Source organism: Callorhinus ursinus, unplaced genomic scaffold, assembly GCF_003265705.2.
Source record: "Callorhinus ursinus isolate GAN/ISIS: 27379988/994484 unplaced genomic scaffold, GSC_fseal_2.0 scaffold27, whole genome shotgun sequence".
NCBI lineage: Eukaryota > Metazoa > Chordata > Mammalia > Carnivora > Otariidae > Callorhinus > Callorhinus ursinus.
In genome coordinates, this window is record NW_027397089.1 from 21,662,319 (window position 1) to 21,681,482 (window position 19,164).

At 37.3% G+C, this 19,164-nt stretch overlaps 1 protein-coding gene and 1 non-coding gene across 2 annotated transcripts; both read left to right on the plus strand.

Moving 5' to 3' along the window:
- The first annotated feature begins 1,699 nt into the window (after nucleotides 1-1,699).
- LOC112830038 (taste receptor type 2 member 8-like) lies at nucleotides 1,700-2,835 on the plus strand. Its single transcript, XM_073878016.1, is given in 3 exon segments — nucleotides 1,700-1,981; nucleotides 2,172-2,305; nucleotides 2,307-2,835. Coding segments are annotated over 3 exon segments (945 nt in total).
- A 607-nt stretch (nucleotides 2,836-3,442) lies between these two features.
- On the plus strand, nucleotides 3,443-3,546 carry LOC112830246 (U6 spliceosomal RNA). The gene has a single exon (XR_003209865.2). It is a non-coding gene; the product is annotated as a U6 spliceosomal RNA (small nuclear RNA).
- The last annotated feature ends 15,618 nt before the right edge of the window (nucleotides 3,547-19,164 follow it).

Below are 19,164 nucleotides of genomic sequence, written 5' to 3' on the forward strand. Positions count from 1 at the left end.
GAGAGGTTTAATTCTGTCATCATGCACTGAAATAAAGTTCTCAGACACCAATCTGAGCAGCCGTGCAGGGCTGCCTCTGCAAGGGAGGGCAGCAGCTGCTGAATCCTGCACATAGCTTTTATTTTGCTTTTTATCAGAAAACCAAGGAGAGATGCCTCCAAGCATGGGAAAGGAGTACAAAGGGATGGCAAATATCTTGAAGCAGGCTTGCCTTCTTCTCTACGTGTAGGCATGCGGGAAGTCAGTCATGGGATAAGGGAGGAGTAGTATGCTTGGGCTGGCAATCACCAGGTGCAGAAAGGGGGGGCTGAAGGTCACATTCTTTCATAGCTCCTAACTCATGCCCTGCCCCTGGGGATCGTGGGATCCTGCTCCTACCTCGCCATTGCGTTCAATAGCCCGAGAACAGGAACACTGCAGACGTTTCAGCTGCTTCCACAGTTACCCCTGAGGGCTTACAATATCTCCCAGTTTCTATGGGAGGACGGGAGCCTCACTCCAGCGAGTGCCTGACTCCAAGTGGCAAAACCACCTCCTGTCATAAATATATAAATTTACTTTTCCTTTGTAGAAAGCCAATTAACTAACATAGATGGTCAACCCAGTTACCAGGTAAATTGAGGATAGACTGCCTATATTAAACAGTGTTGCCAAGTCTTCTTCTTGAGGACTAGTTATTGTTTACCTTGAGAACATATGGATTGTATCTGTTGCACTATATAAAAGGGTGAGAGTTCTTTCTGCTTTTGTAAGTTGCAGTGAGGTGCATCTGATTCTGGTTTATTGCTTATTCAATAATAAAGCAGTGCATCTGATTCTGGTTTAATGCTTATTTGATAATAAAGCAGCTTTCTTTTTCTGTTACCTTTGTGGAGAGGTTTTCTGGGTTGGCAGGAGATTTTGCTTTGAACAGCCGGCCTGCCGATGTTCCTAGGCTCTGCAGCCCTTCCAGGAGCGGCTCCCAGCCAATGACCAAGCTGGGCAGAGTGTCAATGGCAGGATCATTCCCACGACGCTCAGGACACCTCTGATGGGCGCCATGGGCTTGCAAACTTCCACTGGACTTCTTGAAACTCTCTTAGGACTGCACTGCTACCCAAGACCTACCTTCTTGCCTGCCTTCTGCCTCCACAGGGCTCAGACTTACATGTAGTGTATAACATCTCCCACAGCTTGATTTTCCTGCTCCCTTCTTGATTTTTCCATTCAGGCATTTCCCCTGCTCATTTGCTTGCTTCTCAGAGCAGCCAGACTGAGTCACTCTACTTTCTGGATTGGCATTTACTGTTTCTAGCTTATGACGAAGGTGAATCAATCAAAAAATGTCTAAATCTTAAAGAAAAAAAAAGACATGGTAAAAATTTTGTAAAAATCTATCTCTAGTTTGTGTTTTAACGAACCAGGATTCAAGTCCTAATGAATAGCTTTACATACAAATTATAAGCAATGTCATGGCCTCAGGTAATATGCTATCTACCTTGAAAATCACTAGCCTGGATCTTGAGAGAGGTTTCCTCAAGGATAACTAAGACTTTGGGAGTGTACTGGAGGCATTCTTCTCTTTGCCAGTGGATATCAAAGTACAGGAAAAAGAAACGTATTGAACATTAAGGCTTTGGATCCACAATTCTCTAATTTACATATGACTTAATTTACAAATCAGTGGAGTACTGAAGACAGAGATTTCCTATCAGCAGTCATGGCAAGCACATTTAAGAATATACTTACGATGATTTTTGCTGAAGAATTTATAATAGGGCTTTTGGGAAATGGATTCATTATATTGATTAACTATATTGATTGGATCAGGAGCTGGAAGTTCCTCCTGATTGACTTTATTCTTACCTGCTTAGCTCTTTCCAGAATATTTCTGCTGTGCGTAATAATGCTAGGCATAGGTGTAGATATAATTTGTGAGGAAATATGGTACAATGATAATCCACTGATGACTTTTTTGAAATCCTCTGGACAGGGCGCCTGGGTGGCTCAGTCGGTTAGGCGGCTGCCTTCAGCTCAGGTCATGATCCCAGGGTCCTGGGATCGAGTCCCGCATTGGGCTCCCTGCTTGGCGGGGAGCCTGCTTCTCCCTCTCCCTCCGCCTGCCTCTCTGCCTACTTTTGCTATCTCTCTGTCAAATAAATAAATAAAATCTTAAAAAAAAAAACCTTCAGACAGGATCCAATTATTTCTGCACAACCTGTACCACCTGCCTCAGGGTCTTCTACTTTCTCAAGGTAGCCAACTTTTCCAATCCCATTTTCTTCTGGATAAAACAGAGAATTCACAGACTGCTTAAATTATTGTCCTGGGGGTGCTCTTCTCTTTCTGCTGTCCCTGCTTTTTAAGGATACAGTATTTAAGAACCTGATCAAAACCAGGGTAAACACTGAAAGCAATCGGACATTGAATTTCACAGTGAGAAAATATGATTTATTAACGTCAAATATAGTCCTGAACATAATGTTCATCATCCCCTTTGGGGTGTCTCTGGCTTCCTTTGTCCTTTTGATCGATTCTTTATGGAACCACGCCAGGCGGAGGAAGGGCACAGGTTCTGGGGATCTTATCACAGAGGCCCATGTGCAAGCCCTGAAGTCTGTGATTTCATTCCTACTCTTCTTTATGTACTACTTGAACAATATTATAATATATTTGGCCGATATCAGTCTAGACGGTTTGGTGGCAAAAAAGTTTGCTAATATGTTAGTATTTTCCTGTCCACGTGGCCATCCATTTCTTCTGATTTTATGGAACAGCAAAGCGAGGGGGGCTTCTCTCTGTGCCCTGAGGAAGGTGAGGTGGTGCAGAAATCTAAGGAAACCCACATACCCATAAAACATACTGAAATGACTGTGATTTTTCTCAAGAACGAAGATCATGAATAGAACTCCATGTACATTTCTTTCATTTCTCTCAACTTCTTTTATTCTGTTCTGTGGTAGGTCACTGAACCTTACTGGAAATATCTGTCTAGAATAAGGTAAAAGAAAAATATTTTGCTATGTTTCCATCAGAATAATGATGGTATAATTAATAGTAATATTAGAATATATCACCAAGACAATGGGAATTTGATGAGATACAAAAACAGACTTAGGAAGATAGAAATTTACTTGTGTCTAGATTACAACTAAAAAATTAAGTGTGGCGAGTCTCAGACACAGAAAAACTCCAGAATTCATGAAATGAATATTTAAAAATTCTAACAATTTATTACCCATGGCTGATGGCTAACCATGACTTAAAATTGTATTTGGGAAAGAATGAACATGGAATGAACTGGTATGACAAATTTTTGGCTACTATCCAGAATATGTGCCTAGAAGTCCAGTTGCAGAGCCGATGAGAACCCTACTATTTCTTAAACATATGCCAAAGGTTGTCTCAAATAAGTAAATGAATGAATAAGAGAGAAAAACTTATGACTTAGAAAATACAAGGTATGCTCACTGCGGCAGCACATATACTAAAAATTGGGATGATACAGAGATTAGCTAGGCCCTGTGCAAGGATGACACGCAAATTCGTGAAGCCTTCCATATGTTTTTAACTTCTTTCGTTCGTACCATTCCTTCAAATAAAGTAATTTGGTACCCCTCCCCCCGCAAAATACAAGGCTCAAAGTATAAGGTATAGTAGAGGTTATTTTATGGGTAAAAAATACAGAAAATACAATGCAGAACAGTTTTACATTTTTCTCATTCCTCAGGTATGGGGCCAGTTTGGGTAGTAAGTATTACTCATTAATACTGGGTTATCATGTATTGGCAGAGATCACTTGCTTTTTTTCCCCCCAGTAAATAAAACTTTATTTTATTTATTTCACCTTTTGCTCTCATAGATGTTTTAGTTTTTAAGCAAGAGGATTTGGGTTTACTGTTTGACTTTCCATTGGTATATGAGAAAAAATGTATTTATTTTTCAGAAATATGTTGTTTTAAAGGTCTACAGAATATATCATAGAAAAATAAATAGGGTGGAACTAATTTTTTTTTGTTGAGATGTGACTGACATATAACATTGCATAAGTTTGAGGTATACAAGGTGTTGGGTGGATACAGTTATATATTGCAATATGATTACAACCGTGATTCATTAGCTAATACTTCTACCATATTGCATAATTATAACTGTGTGTGTGTGTGTGTGTGTGTGTGTGTGTGTTGAGAACAATTAAGATCTGGTCTCTAAGCAGCTTTGAAGTTTATGTTATGTTGTTGACTATAATCACTATGTTGTGCATTAGACCTCAAGAACTTATTTATCTACTAGTTGCCGGTTAAACAACAATTTTCCAGTGTCCTCAACCCCAGCCTCTGGTAACCACCATTTTACTCTCAGCTGTTTTAGATTCCCCAAATAAGTGATATACAGTATTTGTTTTTCTCTGTCTGACTTATCTCACTTAGCGTAATGAGTGATCACTTGCTTTTGGTTCCTTCCTTGGGGAGTTTAATTTAGATACGGGATACCGACATTTTAAGAGGGTAGAATATACAAAAGGTTTGTGTAGGTGAGATATAAATGCAGCTTATTTTTAAAAAGTTGGACTTAGAAGCATGAAAGCAAAAAGCAAATTTATTCTTTCTCATTATAGCTCCTACAACCCTTTTTGTTGTCTTTTTCCAAGATAGAACCTTAGGTGGAGCCCACAGCTGCTATAGTCACTCATATATTAAGTCCAATCCAGACTAAAACCAAAGCTTAAATCTGTCCTTTAATATCAAACTTCTCTCCCTCACTTTTTTCAGATCCTATTCAAGCTCGAAAATCTGACATAGGAAAGGTTGTTTCGTTGCTGATTCTTGCTCTTCTCCTCAGTATTCATGCTATTTTGGTTTCTTTATGATTGCAAAAGAGTTGGGTGATAGCTAGTGTCCCCTATAGCTCTCTCTTGGTTAAGGAAAGCTGGCGATCTCACCAGATATTTTAATGCAGACTCATTCTTCTGTAGCATCTATGTCAGGGATCCCCAAGGCCACCCTCATGTTTGATGACTCAGAGAAATACTCAAGAATTCAGAAAAGCTGTTATAGTCACAGTTATCCTTTATTACAGTGCTAGAGAAAAAAGAAAAAAGCATTGATAGATCAACAATTGCTTGTGCTGTGTTAATTTACTCCAATACAGATATGATCTCTGAAACAGTAGTCACAAACTGGGTGAGAGACTGTGGCACTCTTTTGTAGCAACCTAAGTTAGGATTTTGATCACAAGAATTGAAATTTTTTCTGTGTTATATAGATTAAGCAGCATTTTAGTGGGCTGACGCCCTTCTTTCTGAAAGTTTGAAGCATCGATCTTTATTGTTGCAATTTATAAATTTCCCCAAGATATATGTGTGGCATTTGCTCATTTGTTTTTTAAATTTTAAAATAACAATATGTAGGCACGTATTGTAGGCACGTATTGTTATCTACACGTCTCTTCATTATTCTGTCAGAATTTTTATTTCTTATTTCTTCTGAAATATTTTACATAAATTATTAGGCTGGAAATTCCAGTTCACTAACTTGATTTTTGAGAGTCTACTCTCTAATTTAGTACAACTATACTGATAAAGAAACGGATGTGATTTTAATTCCCAAGGATTCTGTTTGCCATTTTATTAGAGGATAATATTATTGGTGTATACTTATGAAAACCTATCAAATTACTCTGGATCCACCAATTGTGCTTTATTTAATATTGATGTAATATTCTATGTCCTCTGTGTTTCCTGCATTTTCTTGAAGGTTAATTCTTTTGTTCAATCTAGTATTTCTTTTTCATTGTTTTGATTTTCCTCAATATTAATTTTTAATATCTATATGTGCAGATGAAATCAGTGGGCAAGAGTTAGCCCATGTACGTGGTTTTTATTGTTGTTGTTTCTTATCTTTTTTTTTTTGCTTTTGTTTTTCGTCTTGACCAACATACTGTTTTATAATTTTAATTATTGTGTCTCTGATTTTCCACACTTACAACCTTCAGTGGTCTACCACTCAGCAACAATATACTTTCATGAAATCCAGCACTTGTAGATATTTGATTTTATGACCTTAGTCAAGGATATGCCTTAATAGGTAGATGGAATTAAAGTCAATTTTCTCAGTCCAAGCAAAAATCACCAGTTGCCTAAAAACTAGAGCATAATGGTTACGAACCCCTGGATCTGGTAATTACGTTAGACAGAGGCATGGAGAAATGACTGCAAATTTCCTGATGGTAACTGGACTACTTGTTTTTGGAAACATGGCATCTTTACACCTTGAGGTACTGCACTATTTTTATTTAATTTAGTTATTTGTCTTGTCATGAACTTTCTGCCGTTTTTTACAGGACTATTTGACTTTTTCTTTTTAACTCATCAGATCCCTTTATGAATAATGAATATTATCTCTTTGTGTGTTTCAAATGTTGCAGATATTCTCCAATAAATTACTTATTTTTAAAAGTTTTACATATGATATCATTTTTCATAGAATTATTTTACTATTATATGTGCAAATTTTTTCACCTCTTTTATAGTTCTGGGATTTTGTTCTTTTTTTCCTCTCTTTTTTCATTGAAGTATAATTAATATATAATGTTATATTAGTTTCAGGTGTACAATATAATGATTCAGTATTTCTGTACATTACTCAGTGTTCATCAAAATAAGTATATTCTTAATTCCCTTTATCTATTTCACCCATCCCCTACTCATCTCCCCATTTCTGGAATTGTGAATTGAACTCTTAGGAAGACTTTCATACTCAATTTTTAAGAAACATTTCCCCATTTTTTTGGTTTTGTTTTTTGTTGCTTTTTTGGGGGGGCTTATATGTATGTTTTGGTACAATTGTATCTTTAATCAAACTCATATTTAATTTTGTATATTTTGGGAGGTAGGGAATCTGACTAATTTGAATGGATGGCCAATAAGCTGTTTTAAGTAAAATACCTTTATGTAGTGGTAGCAAACTCCAGTGTCCACAGGGACCAGGAATGTCTATAAATGTGTGAAGACATTGGTAGTAGAGCTAATCGTGATGAACTTGTGTGTGTGTTCCTCATAATTACGTTCAAATTTATGTTTTAAACAGTCACTGTCAGATCAGTCTGCCAGTTTGTGGCCTCTATTCTTCTTTTTCAATTTCTTAGCTACTGTGCAACATTTACTAATCTAGGGGATTTTCAGAATCAACTTCTCGAATCCCAGAAAATACACTGTTGGGATTTTGACTGGACTTGCAGTGAATTTACAGATTTCTCTAAAACATAATGTATTTCTTTCTAAGAATATAACATACAAATTAGTTTACTTAAGCCATCTCTAAGGTTATTCAATAACATTTCATAGGTATTCTTTCCTTTTAGGTATTATGCTTTTTTCTACTGACTCTATTCCTAAGTCTGTTTTAGTTTCCTGGATAATTCTAAACATGTTTTTTTTTTTTTTTTGTCTTACATGTAAGATGAGAAAAACAAAACTTTTGTTTAGAGAGGTGTTGTTAAAAGGCTTGTGCAGTTTGACGAACATGTACAGAAAGTTACAATAGACATAACCTGGAACTGAATTCCAACTTATTGCAACAGTGGAAATCATGGCGTAAAAAGTTTGCAAGTAAAGAGATATTAAAGATTTTTTGTCTGGAAGGAGAAGAGTATAGTTGTTGATCAATATTCCATTTGGTACAAATTTTAAAATATAAATTAATGACTTCTATTTTAACTTCTTTCTTTAAATTTAAAATCAATTTAATTAATATATAGTGTATTATTAGTTTCAGAGGTAGAATTTAGTGACTCATCAGTCACATATAACACCCAGTGCTCATTACATCACGTGCCCTCCTTAATGCCCACCGCCCAGTGACCCCATTCCTCCTCTATTTTAACTTCTAAAGTTAAAAAGCAGATAACAACTGAGGTTGATTGATTGATTGATTCAGAAAACAGGAAATGTGCTTATAATTCCAAAATGATAAGAATTGGGGAAAATATGTAAGAAAACCAGTAAGGCTCCTCAAATAAGCAATTTATGAATATGAACAGATACTTCACAATGGAAAATATCATGTTCTACTTTTCAAATAAAAAGTTTTGTATTAATTAATCATAATACTTTGTATAGGCTGATAACAATTTGGAATGCAAAATATGTACCAGAAAACCTAAAAATGCTTATACATTTAAACTCGTAATCCCCTGTACTGAAGTTTATCTAAGTGGAGAAATATTTACATATACTTAGATAACCATTGCCGTATTGTGTATAGTAGAAAAAATAAAGTAGAAAAAGAAAGAGATAAAAGTACCCCCGTAATAAGGGATTACTTGAAGTAGAAATATTATATGCCCTTGATATAATGTTATGAAGTTCTTAAAATCATTGTTGTGGAGAGTTTACAAAATTTACAAAAGACCTTAGTTTCTAAAGCTAGGAATTGAAAATTAGACCTCAGCATTACAAAAATAGCATGATTATAACTATGTGCAATGATAAATAATGAGTAGTTAAATATTAAAATACTGGAAGAAAATCAGTATAAATGTTAACACATTATTGGTATTTAAATTTTTATCTATTTTTATATACTTCTAAAACTTTCTGTGATTGTGCTTTTTCCAATCCAGCAAATATTTATTAAGTGTTTACTAATTGTCAGGTTTTGCTTTTACTAAGAGGATTTTGACAGTGAAACAGTAAAATTTTTCCTCCTTCTAAAAAATTTCAGCCCATGGGGTGCCTAGGTGGCTCAATCAGTTAAGCGTCTGCCTTCACCTCGGGTCATGATCCCAGGGTCCTGGGATTGAGCCCCACATCAGGCTCCCTGCTCAGCGGGGAGCCTGCTTCTCCCTGTCCCTCTGCCACTCCCCCTGCTTGTGATCTCTCTCTGTCAAATAAATAAATAAAATCTTTAAAAAAAATAAAAATAAAAAAGTTCAGCCCAGAAAACAGTCGTAATAAGGCAAAAAATGCTATAATTAAAGAGACACAGGATAATTTAAAAAAGACACCAAATTCAAGTTTAGATGATGAGGGACATTTTTCCAGAAGGAATTGTATCTAAAACAATGTCTGCAAGAGTCAGAAAAAGGATGAGTGCCGGGAATAAAGCATGAAAATATTGATGCTTTTGGACTTTATCCTGAAAATAAGGACTGGATTTTCACTAAAGAACCTCTACGTACTTAATGGAAAGAATTGCTACAAAAGGATAAGACTGTTAGTAGAGTGAACAATAAGGAGACTATTCTTGCAGACTGTGGCAAAAATGATGAGGCTCTGAACTAAGATAGTAGCCATAGACTTGGTAAAAAGGGGATAGATTGGGCACCTGGGTGGCTCAGTTGGTTAAGCGACTGCCTTCGGCTCAGGTCATGATCCTGGAGTCCCGGGATCGAGTCCCGCATCAGGCTCCCTGCTCAGCGGGGAGTCTGCTTCTCCCTCTGACCCTCTTCCCCCTCGTGCTCTCTATCTCTCACTCTCTCTCTCTCAAATAAATAAATAAAATCTTTAAAAAAAAGGGGGGGATAGATTTGAGAGCTATTAAGATCACAAAATTGACTGGATTTGGTAGTGAGTAAAAGTAAAATCAGCCTGGCACAGATTTCTGGCTTCTGTGAATAGATGACCTACAAAGGATCTAGGGTTATAATTGCAGAATTGCTACTGGATTTGTTTGAGAGATCAAGAGCTAGCCTTTGTGAATTCTCCCTCATCTATGGAATGACTAATTCAACACTGGACAATATGAAAGAAAAAGATTTATTTTGCATACACTGGAAAGTGGAGGGAATAAAAGGGTGTCATACGTCTCCTATTCTCTTATTTTACCTCTAGTCCTTAGGGTATGAAATGATTAAGGTCTGTGCATCTCTCCTCTGAATGTATTTTTCTAGCAACAAGCATGATGATAAAACTCTCCTTGGATTGTGTCTAGGTTGTTGGTGGGCTCTTCTTTATGGTAGATTTGTTTGTCCTCAGAGGTTGAAGCACCAAGGTTCAGTTAGTCCCAAAGCATCATCTAACTAGCAAACTAGCGAACTAACTAGCTGCTTCTTTGCAGGACTGCCTTTTCATGTTCCCGCCCCCAGAACAGGATCTCACAGGATCTCCTCCTTTGGGTTAGTTATGTCATTATTTGAATCTTTTTACTATTAATTTTCTTGAAAGACCAAGTCAGAAAGTAGGGGTGGGAATGACATCTAATTACTATTGATTCAAGTGCATTAAAGACAATACATTAAAATATTTTCCTCGTTAAGTTCAAATGATCAGAACAGATATCCCTCAGGCATCTTGTAATTTAAGCCGAAATATACCCAATAGATAATTCTAAATACAGTTACACATTTTTTTAAAGATTTTATTTATTTATGTGAGAGGGAGAGAGAGAGAGCACAGTGGGGAGGGGCAGAGCAACAGGGAGAAAGAGTTTTAAGCAGACTCCACACTGAGTGTGGAGCCAACAAGGGGCCCGATCTCACAACCCTGAGATCAAGACCTGAGCCAAAACCAAGAAATGGACCCTCAACCGACTGTGCCACCCAGGCACCCCTAGTTACATGTTTTTAAGCATGTTTGCCAACATACAGTAATCTTAATATTCTGTGGAAAAATTTCCACACTTTAGTTAACGTTTCTCTTTCTTCCTTGACCTCCCTACTTTCTCAAGAATAAAAAAAGTTCTTGAAGAGTCTTGAAGACTCTTCTATACTCCCAAGAAAGCCTTTGAAGAAACAAGAGAAGTTCAGTTTTGGCATGTATAGTTTGGGGTACTCATGTTTCATGCAAAGACTTAGCATTTAAAAAAAGTATTTAAAATGCTACTGACAGATGACCTGAAAGGTCCACGTCTTTACAGAAAAACAAAAAACACATTTCTTTGGGAATTATAATAATGAGGTTAGATTGCCAAGTTTTCTGAAAATTTCAAACCCTGTACCTTACTCTGTAACACAGTGACCCGCACTTTGAGTGTCTAGTAATCAGTAATGCAGAGGTTGCTAGTTTTACCTACAGGTGGAAATATTTTAATGTGGTGAAAATCAGTGTTTGAGATATGGAAAAGAAAATCACAAGTCCAAAATGGTGTCATTTAGGTTAAGGTCCCAAGTCAACAAACCAAGACTTAATACCCAACCTAATTGACGTTTCAATCCCCCCAGAAATGTAACCTTGAACCAATCAACACGGGAATTTCCTGGTCAGCACTAGGAAATTTACTGATAGGCCCCTTCCATTCCCCTTAGGAGGGTGACCTTGCCTAAAACAACGGATTCTTTGTTCATAATTCCCTTTTTTCCACTCCTTCTCTACCTTTAAAAACTTTTCCTTTTCTGTAGCCCTTTGGAGCTCCCCTCTACTTGCTAGATAGGATATTGCTTGATTCATGAATTGATTAATAAAGCCAATGAGATCTTAAAATTTACTCAGTTGACTTTCTGTTATTTAAGAGAGGTACCTATTTCACAATTTAGATTTGTATATCAAATGAAGCAGTTCTTTGAGAGAAGAGAGGAATTTTTACTCAAAAGAGTGAAAATTAATCTGTGCCTTTATTTACATACTAGCAAATGAGAATCTGGTCTTTCATTCCATTTGGTACAAATTTTAAATGTAAATGTAAATGTAAATGTAAATCTCTTTACATAGGATGTTACAGTTTCTAGCTGACATCTGGACCAAGACTGGAAATCCTTAGCAGAGCTGGCTGGAAATGTTCAGTGGGTGTTTAGAGAGTGATTCCATAGTTGTATTGCAGATTAGTGGGCTTCATAGCTAAGAAGAAGAGCCACAATAAAAAAGAAAAGTAGAATGTTATTGCATAATTAAACAAAACCTATACCCTACTCAAGTAAGTCATCAGATTAGTCAACAAACTGCAGATCAGAGTTTTTTCTTTGCAGCCACGTCCAATACCTTGGAGAAAGTTATCATGGTTGTAACACGTGGGAAATTTATAATAGATATTTTAAGGAATGAATTCATTGGACTCCACAAATTGCATTGCTTGGATTAGAAATCAAAAGTTATGCTTGATTGGCTTTATTGTTATTAGTTTGGTCTTTGACAAATTAGTCAATTGTGGCTAACAATCATCAATTTGTTTCCAGTGCTATTATGTCAGAAAATCCTTGTTACTATGGACAGAAACCATACCCTAACTAGTGTCTGGATACTGGCTAACCACTTGAGCACGTGGTTAACTACTTGTCTCACTGTCTTTTTTTTCCTGAAGATTGCCAATTTCTCCTATTCACTTTCCCTTTGGCTAACATGGGGAATTAACAAGGTAGTTTTCATCCTTCTGCTGGTATCTGTGACCTCCCTGTTCATAAGCTTTTCTTTGCCATATAGTTTTGATGTCTTCTGATATCATCTCCAAAAACAACAACAAAGAGAGAGAAAGAGGGAGGGAGGGAGAGAAATGTAACTGGGATGTTCAATGTGAATGAAAATAAAAAATTTAAATTATATGATTATCTTTACTATTGGGTCTGTTGGGAGGGAGAATTCTTCCTTTATCCTCAAGGTCTCCCAGCTGGACTAAGAATTAGATTTATGTGAGACAGATTAACAGGAAAACAAGTGTTTGGGAGTTTTAATTGGTAAGTAATTCTAAGCAAAATTTGGGCTGAAGTAGTAAATGAGTAAAAAAAAGTGAAAATGCTTGTTTCTACAGGTTTCTCAGTTTTAAAGTCCCTATCTCTGGTGATAAGGATGTCTTTTTACTTTAGCTCAGAGAGGATATTCTTTATTTGGGAGATTCTTTTCTGCTTTCAGGGGAACAGAGGAGGGTCTGAGTGTTTTTGCGCTGGTTGTTTCTTAAGTAACATTTATTTGAAATAATCAGTATGCCAAAGTGGCACATTGAGGGGTGGCCTGGCTGTGGCCTGTTCAGGTTCCTCCCTCCTGTCTCTCTTTCCTTGATTTTCTTTTTTCTGTTGCTCCTTTTTTTTTTTTTTTTTTGTGGAAACACGTGAAGCACGTTGAGGTCGTCAGGGATTCCAGAGACCTCAGTATGAAGGCCCATTTCAGAGTGGCAAAAACTAATCTTTTTCTTTCTTGTGTTCTTTGTCCTGTATCAATTTGCCTTTTTCATGACATTTTGGGGGCATTGTTGCTACAGAACAAGCTGGCTTGGTTTGGATGTTTGGTTGTATAAGAAATCCCCATCCTTCAGGTCACGCATATGTTGTGATTTTTGGAAACAGCCAAATGAGGAAAATCTTGGGGATTCTTTGGCACTTGAAGCATGGTCTGAAAGGAAAGGTACTTTCAGCTACATCAATAGGCCTATGAGAGAAGTCAACAAGAAATCTGTGTAATCTTCCTTGTTTCATTGGATTCTTCCTTTAGTATACATACTGTCTCACTGAGTATCATTTAAATTCTTCCCAGACCTGGACAGACCTCTAATCTAATATCCAGACCGCCCCCCCCAAGAAAATATATATATATAAAGAGGAACTATTACCTCTCAGATGTTAGAACTTCTGTGTATGTGTGTATAAGTCACATTCCACTCACAGAGACCTAGAGAAGAGAGATGTTGTTAAAAATTAAACACAAGTAATCAAAACTGAACAGGTGGGTATAATAAGATATGGCAGAGAGAAAAAGCTAAATAGAAAAAAAATATTCCAAGACCAACTGAAAATCACTATCATTAACACTGAGTCATTCACAAATAACAGGAGGCCAATATGGATCTGTGATATAAACTGTCATTCAGGGATATTAATGTCATACTAATGTGCTTTTGCCTAAAACTATTTAAGTCCTCTAGATAACCACCTGGTTTCTGGAGTAATACAGATTTAGCCATTTAATTCATGTTTTGATAATCTTTTGCAATAAACTGTATTTGAGAGTATTTTTGCTACTGATGTAACTGCAGAAATCAAATAGTCTAGAATTCATTGAAGCTGTTAAAATCCTTTCATATCTGCCAGCTATTGCTGGTGGAAATTTTATTATAATAGCGTAGCATACAACCTGATGGATGTGGAGCTATCATATCTGGAATGCATATCAAAATAACCCACAGGGAGTGGGACGAGTAAGGGTATAGTGGCCGTACATTGGTAACTGCTGAAAGTAGGTGATGGGTACATGGGACTTATTGTATCGTCCTCTCTGTCTTTGTTTATGCTTGAAATTTTTCATAATAGGGCGCCTGGGTGGCTCAATCGTTAAGCGTCTGCCTTCGGCTCAGGTCATGATCCCAGGGTCCTGGGATCGAGCCCCGCATCGGGCTCCCTGCTCAGTGGGAAGCCTGCTTCTCCCTCTCCACTCCCCCTGCTTGTGTTCCCTCTCTCGCTGTGTCTCTCTCTGTCAAATAAATAAAATCTTAAAAAAAAAGAAAGAAATTTTTCATAATAAAAAGTTAAATAGAAAATGAAGAGAAATGCTCTTTGTTTAGATCTTAGTCTTTTGCTGGCATAAAATGTAGATATGAAAGAGGGAAAATATGATAAGGGGCCAATAAAGCAATTAATTTCTTGGAAATATTTTTTTACAAGTTATGCCTGGAAAGGTAAAAGTATGAAAAAGTGTTTTGATTGTTTTTACCACATCTATATATTCACCATGCACAATCCTACCTGGTAGTTGACCCTTAAGGAGGAGTCCTCCAGTAAAAATCAGAACAATGTTGCTAATATAGAGAAGACCACTATATTGTACACAAAAATGCAGACTTTGTCATTTTCTCATGTCATCCTCCCAAGAGAAGGGCATTATAGAAAAATGGTAAGATTTCTTTCTTTTAAAAAAAGATTTTATTTGTTTATTTGACAGAGAGAGGGGGACAGCACAAGCAGTGGGAATGGCAAGGAGAGGGAGAACCAGACTCTCCGCTGAGCAGGGAGCCCAGGGAGCCCGATGCAGGGCTCAATCCCAGGACCCTGGGATCATGATTTGAGCCGAAGGCAGATGCTTAACCAACTGAGCCACCCAGGTGCCCCCAAATGGTAAGATTTCTGATTAATTTCAGATGGTGATATGAGTCTCAGAGTCAAGAAGACAGCACTTGGTAGAAATCTTCATTTTATGTTGAAGATTTTATTCTCCGGGAAGCGCCTGTGTGTCTCTTGAGAACTAAGAGCAGCTTCCCACACAAAAGTTAACAAAGGGCTGGCTGTATAAAGCTGAGTCTTTAATACAGATTTTGAGAATGAGAAGGAGAGAGGGAGGAGAAGAAGAGACTCTATTTATTAAAATATACCAGGATCAAGCTGTTAACAGGTAGTCTTCTAAATACACTGTTAATGTGTATAAGGGAGACATTATATTTAACGGTCTTTTGACATATACCCCTTTTAAAAAAAATTTCAACTTATATTTTATTTTTTTAAGTAAGCTCCATGCCCAGTGTGGCGCTTGAACTCATGATCCTGAGATCAAGGGTCACATGCTCTACTGACTGAGAGCCAGGTACCCTGTCATACACTCTTAAACAAGTAGAACACTTCTTTTGCCTGATAAAGAATACTTACTTGAAATCAACCATTTATTTATTCATTTGTTTATATGAATAAATATACATTTATATATAAAATAGATGCATGATTCATATTTTATTCAATGGATTATTACTTATTACTATCATGATTTATTTTAATGCCTACACTGGTCTAGATTTGTCAAGTAAAAACCACTTCAAGTTGACTCTTGTGTCCTTTCGACATGTCCCCATAGTGCTTTCAGTGTTTCCTTACATTCTTGCACAACAAAATATTTTAGGCTCATTTTGTTTTTTTTCTAATCCTTTCCTGGATTTACTATTTCTCCAAGGAGTCCTGATTTCTTTTAGTGCGGAAGTGTATTTAAAAACCAAGATTTGTTTGCATACACACATACACACCTATTATTCTCTCCATGTGTCTGTTTTTCTGTGTATATATATATATATACATATATATATATATATGTATGTTTATGACGAATCTATACTGGTATCTCTAATCCAGTTAAAAAATACAGATTATTCTTTCCATGTTGTAAATCCTATCTTTCACAATGAAAAACATGGAGCTCATTTTTTTCAGTATGTATACTCATTTGTTCAATCCTAAAATACACTGAAAGTAGTTTCAGATTTGCTAACACATACCACTTGTAGGAAGAAAAAAAGAGAAAGAAAGAAAAAGAAAGAGTAGTAACTACACTTCGATACTTCTTTACAGTTCATGTATGCCTATGTGCGGACATATAGTCAAAAATCTGTTGAAAAGTTATTTTGGAAAAAAGGTTATTTTGGTTGGTTCTCTTTTTTTCCCTTCAGCGTTGGATATTTTATTAATTTGAAAAAGTAAGGGCTGTATTTTAATTGCATTTTGCAATTTAGGTTTTTTTTCTCCAGCCCTTATTTTATTTTATTATCTCAAACATTAGCATCAAGACTCAAAACTATACAAAAGGCATACTGATAATAGTGTTATCCGCTTTCCATAACTTCTATCTCATTTTAAATCACTCCCTATAGGTAATCAATTTCACTTATTTCTGGTTTCTTCTTCCTATTTGTATTGTGTTTGTTTTACTCACTTTTTAATTATGCTGCTTCAAATGTTTTGGAAAAGCAAAGAGCCCCACGAGCTGTGTGAAAATCAAGGAATAAGCTTCCGCTCCTTCACCCTCACTCAGTTCAGTGGTTCACCGATGAATGGCAGGTGTGACCCTGGTGAGACATAAATTGATTTAAATGTTGCACTAACTTTGGAGAATTCCTGATTTTTCCAAGGTGGTCCGCAATCACTGCGCCTGGGGGTGATTTCAGCAGTGGAGAGAAGGGGCAGGAAACCGGACTTTAAGGGGGTGGACAGATCTTCAGTGTGCCCCCAAGATCGACGCAAAGGGAGCTGACCCCAAGCCGTCAGGCCCCAGGCGCGCCCCCGGGGGATCTCCTGGGCGCCTCCGCCAGGAGCGGGGGACACGGGTGTGTGGGCTCTCTGCCCGATGGAAGGGGTCCCAGGGATGGAGGGCAGGGATCTGAGATGTGTGTGTCTCTGTCCTGCGATGGTGGGGGGGCGGCAGGGGTCACTGTCCTGGGTGAGCAGGATGGGGGGGCGCAGTCTGGGCTGGGGTGCTGGCAGACTGCTTTCTGGCAGCGGGGAGGGGGCTGCCTTACCACCTCGCAGCGCCGCCTCCTCAGCTCGCAGCTGGGCTGTGGGGACTGCCCCTCCTATTTGTATTTTTGAAAAAGTAAACAAATATGGGGCCCCTGGCTGGCTCAGGCTGTAGAGCATGTGACTCTTGATCTCCGGGTTGTGAGCTCAAGCCCCGTGTGTGGCATGGAGTTTATTTAAGATAAAAAATTTAAAAAAGAAAAGAAAAAAATATGTGCATATTTCTTTTTCCCCTATTTCTTATACAAATGTTAGTTTGCACTTTCTTTTTTTTATTTCATAATATGTAAGAAATTGCTTCATCCATTTATAAAATTATTTCTTATTCTTTTTCATAGCTTCCTAGTGCCAGAATGGATTCAACAAAGTTTTTATGTTTATATTTGTTTGTTTCCAATATCTTGCAATTACAAACAATGCTGCTATGAAAAATCTTGTGCATATGTGTTTAATGCTTCTGACACCCAATTCCAGTGTGTGTGTGTCGGGGGGGGGGAGAGGTTTCCTATAGCATCAAGTAATTCATTCGGTTCTGACACTCTTTACCCAGAGATAGCATCAGGTCCCATGGACTAAGGGCTCAGTACCACCAGACAGCCAGTCAGGTACCAATCCCAGCCTCAGGTTGTTATTTGTGCTTTGACCCGACCGGTTATAAATCCGGGGTTTCCACAAGCCCCTTCTACGGGCCTATTAATTTGCTAGAATGGCTCACCAGAATTCAGGAAACTGGTTTACGCAGCAGATTACCAGTTTATTACAAAGGATATCAAAGGATACAAATAAAAACTCAGATGGGGAGATATGCAAAATGAAGTCCTGAACAAGGAACTTCCGTCCTGGTGGAATTTGGGACCCGGCAGTGACTCAGGGAAGCATTCTGGTTCACCAGCATGGAAGCTCTCCAAACCCCATCCTTCTGGTGTTTTATGGAGGCTTCACTACATAGGCATGATTGATTAAATGATTGGTCATTGGTGATTGACTCCACCTCTATCTCCAATCCCCCCACCCCAGAAATCAGGGGATGGGACTGAAAGTTTCAACCCTCTAATTCTGGTTGATGCCCCAGCAACTAGCCCCTATCCTCATGGGCTTTCCAAAAGTCACCTCCTTAACATTAACTCAGTTGTGGTTGAAAGGGGCTTGTTATGGATAACAGGACATTCATTTCACCTTTATGGCTCTGGAAGCAATTTCGGGAACTGAGACAAGAGACTAGATATTATAATGTGAGATGCTTCCACTGATTTTCCACTTAGGAAATTCTGAGGGTTTTGGGAACTGTGAATCAGGAACCATGGATGGAGGACAAAAATACATATTTATTTTAAATTACAATATTAAGGTATTTTTATGTTTTTGGAAGTGCATCTTCAGTGTAAATTCAAATAATGAAGCCCAACTCCAGAAATAATTACTTTTAGTTGTTTTGTGTATCTAGTGTTTCTTTATACAGACTCAAGCAAATATATTTTTACTTTCCAACATTTTTGTAAGAAACTGAATGAAGTAATTATCTTATATGCTCCTCTTCTCCCATACACTTAATAGAAAAAAGACAGGCATAGTAATATGCTATGTTTCATATTTTATCAAAGAATTTGAGTACCTAACCAAAGCAGGTATTTCTGGATTCTGGCCATAGAATTCTAGTTATTATTAATATTAATAAAATTTCAGAGCACTTATATTAATAATGTAATTGAAAATAACATTTGAGTGGAATTTTTATTTACCATCCAAGAAGTGTTTCATCATCAAGGTCACTTGAATCTATTAATGTTCTTAATTACCAGTTGAAAAAAAAACATTGTTTAACTTATTACTTAATAAATGTTATCTTACCAAATAATGTAAGAAGCACTCCCAATTGTTAATCATTATTCTCTATCTGAAAAAGACAGGATTCCGTGTTTGGTAAGCACCTGAAGGTGTGGGGACAGTGGCCTGCTTGGGGAGGTCCCAGGAGCTCTGTACCCTTTCCACAAACCTGGTCCTATGCATCTCTTCCATCTAGCTGTTTCTGAGTCATATCCTTTTGAATAAATTGGTAAT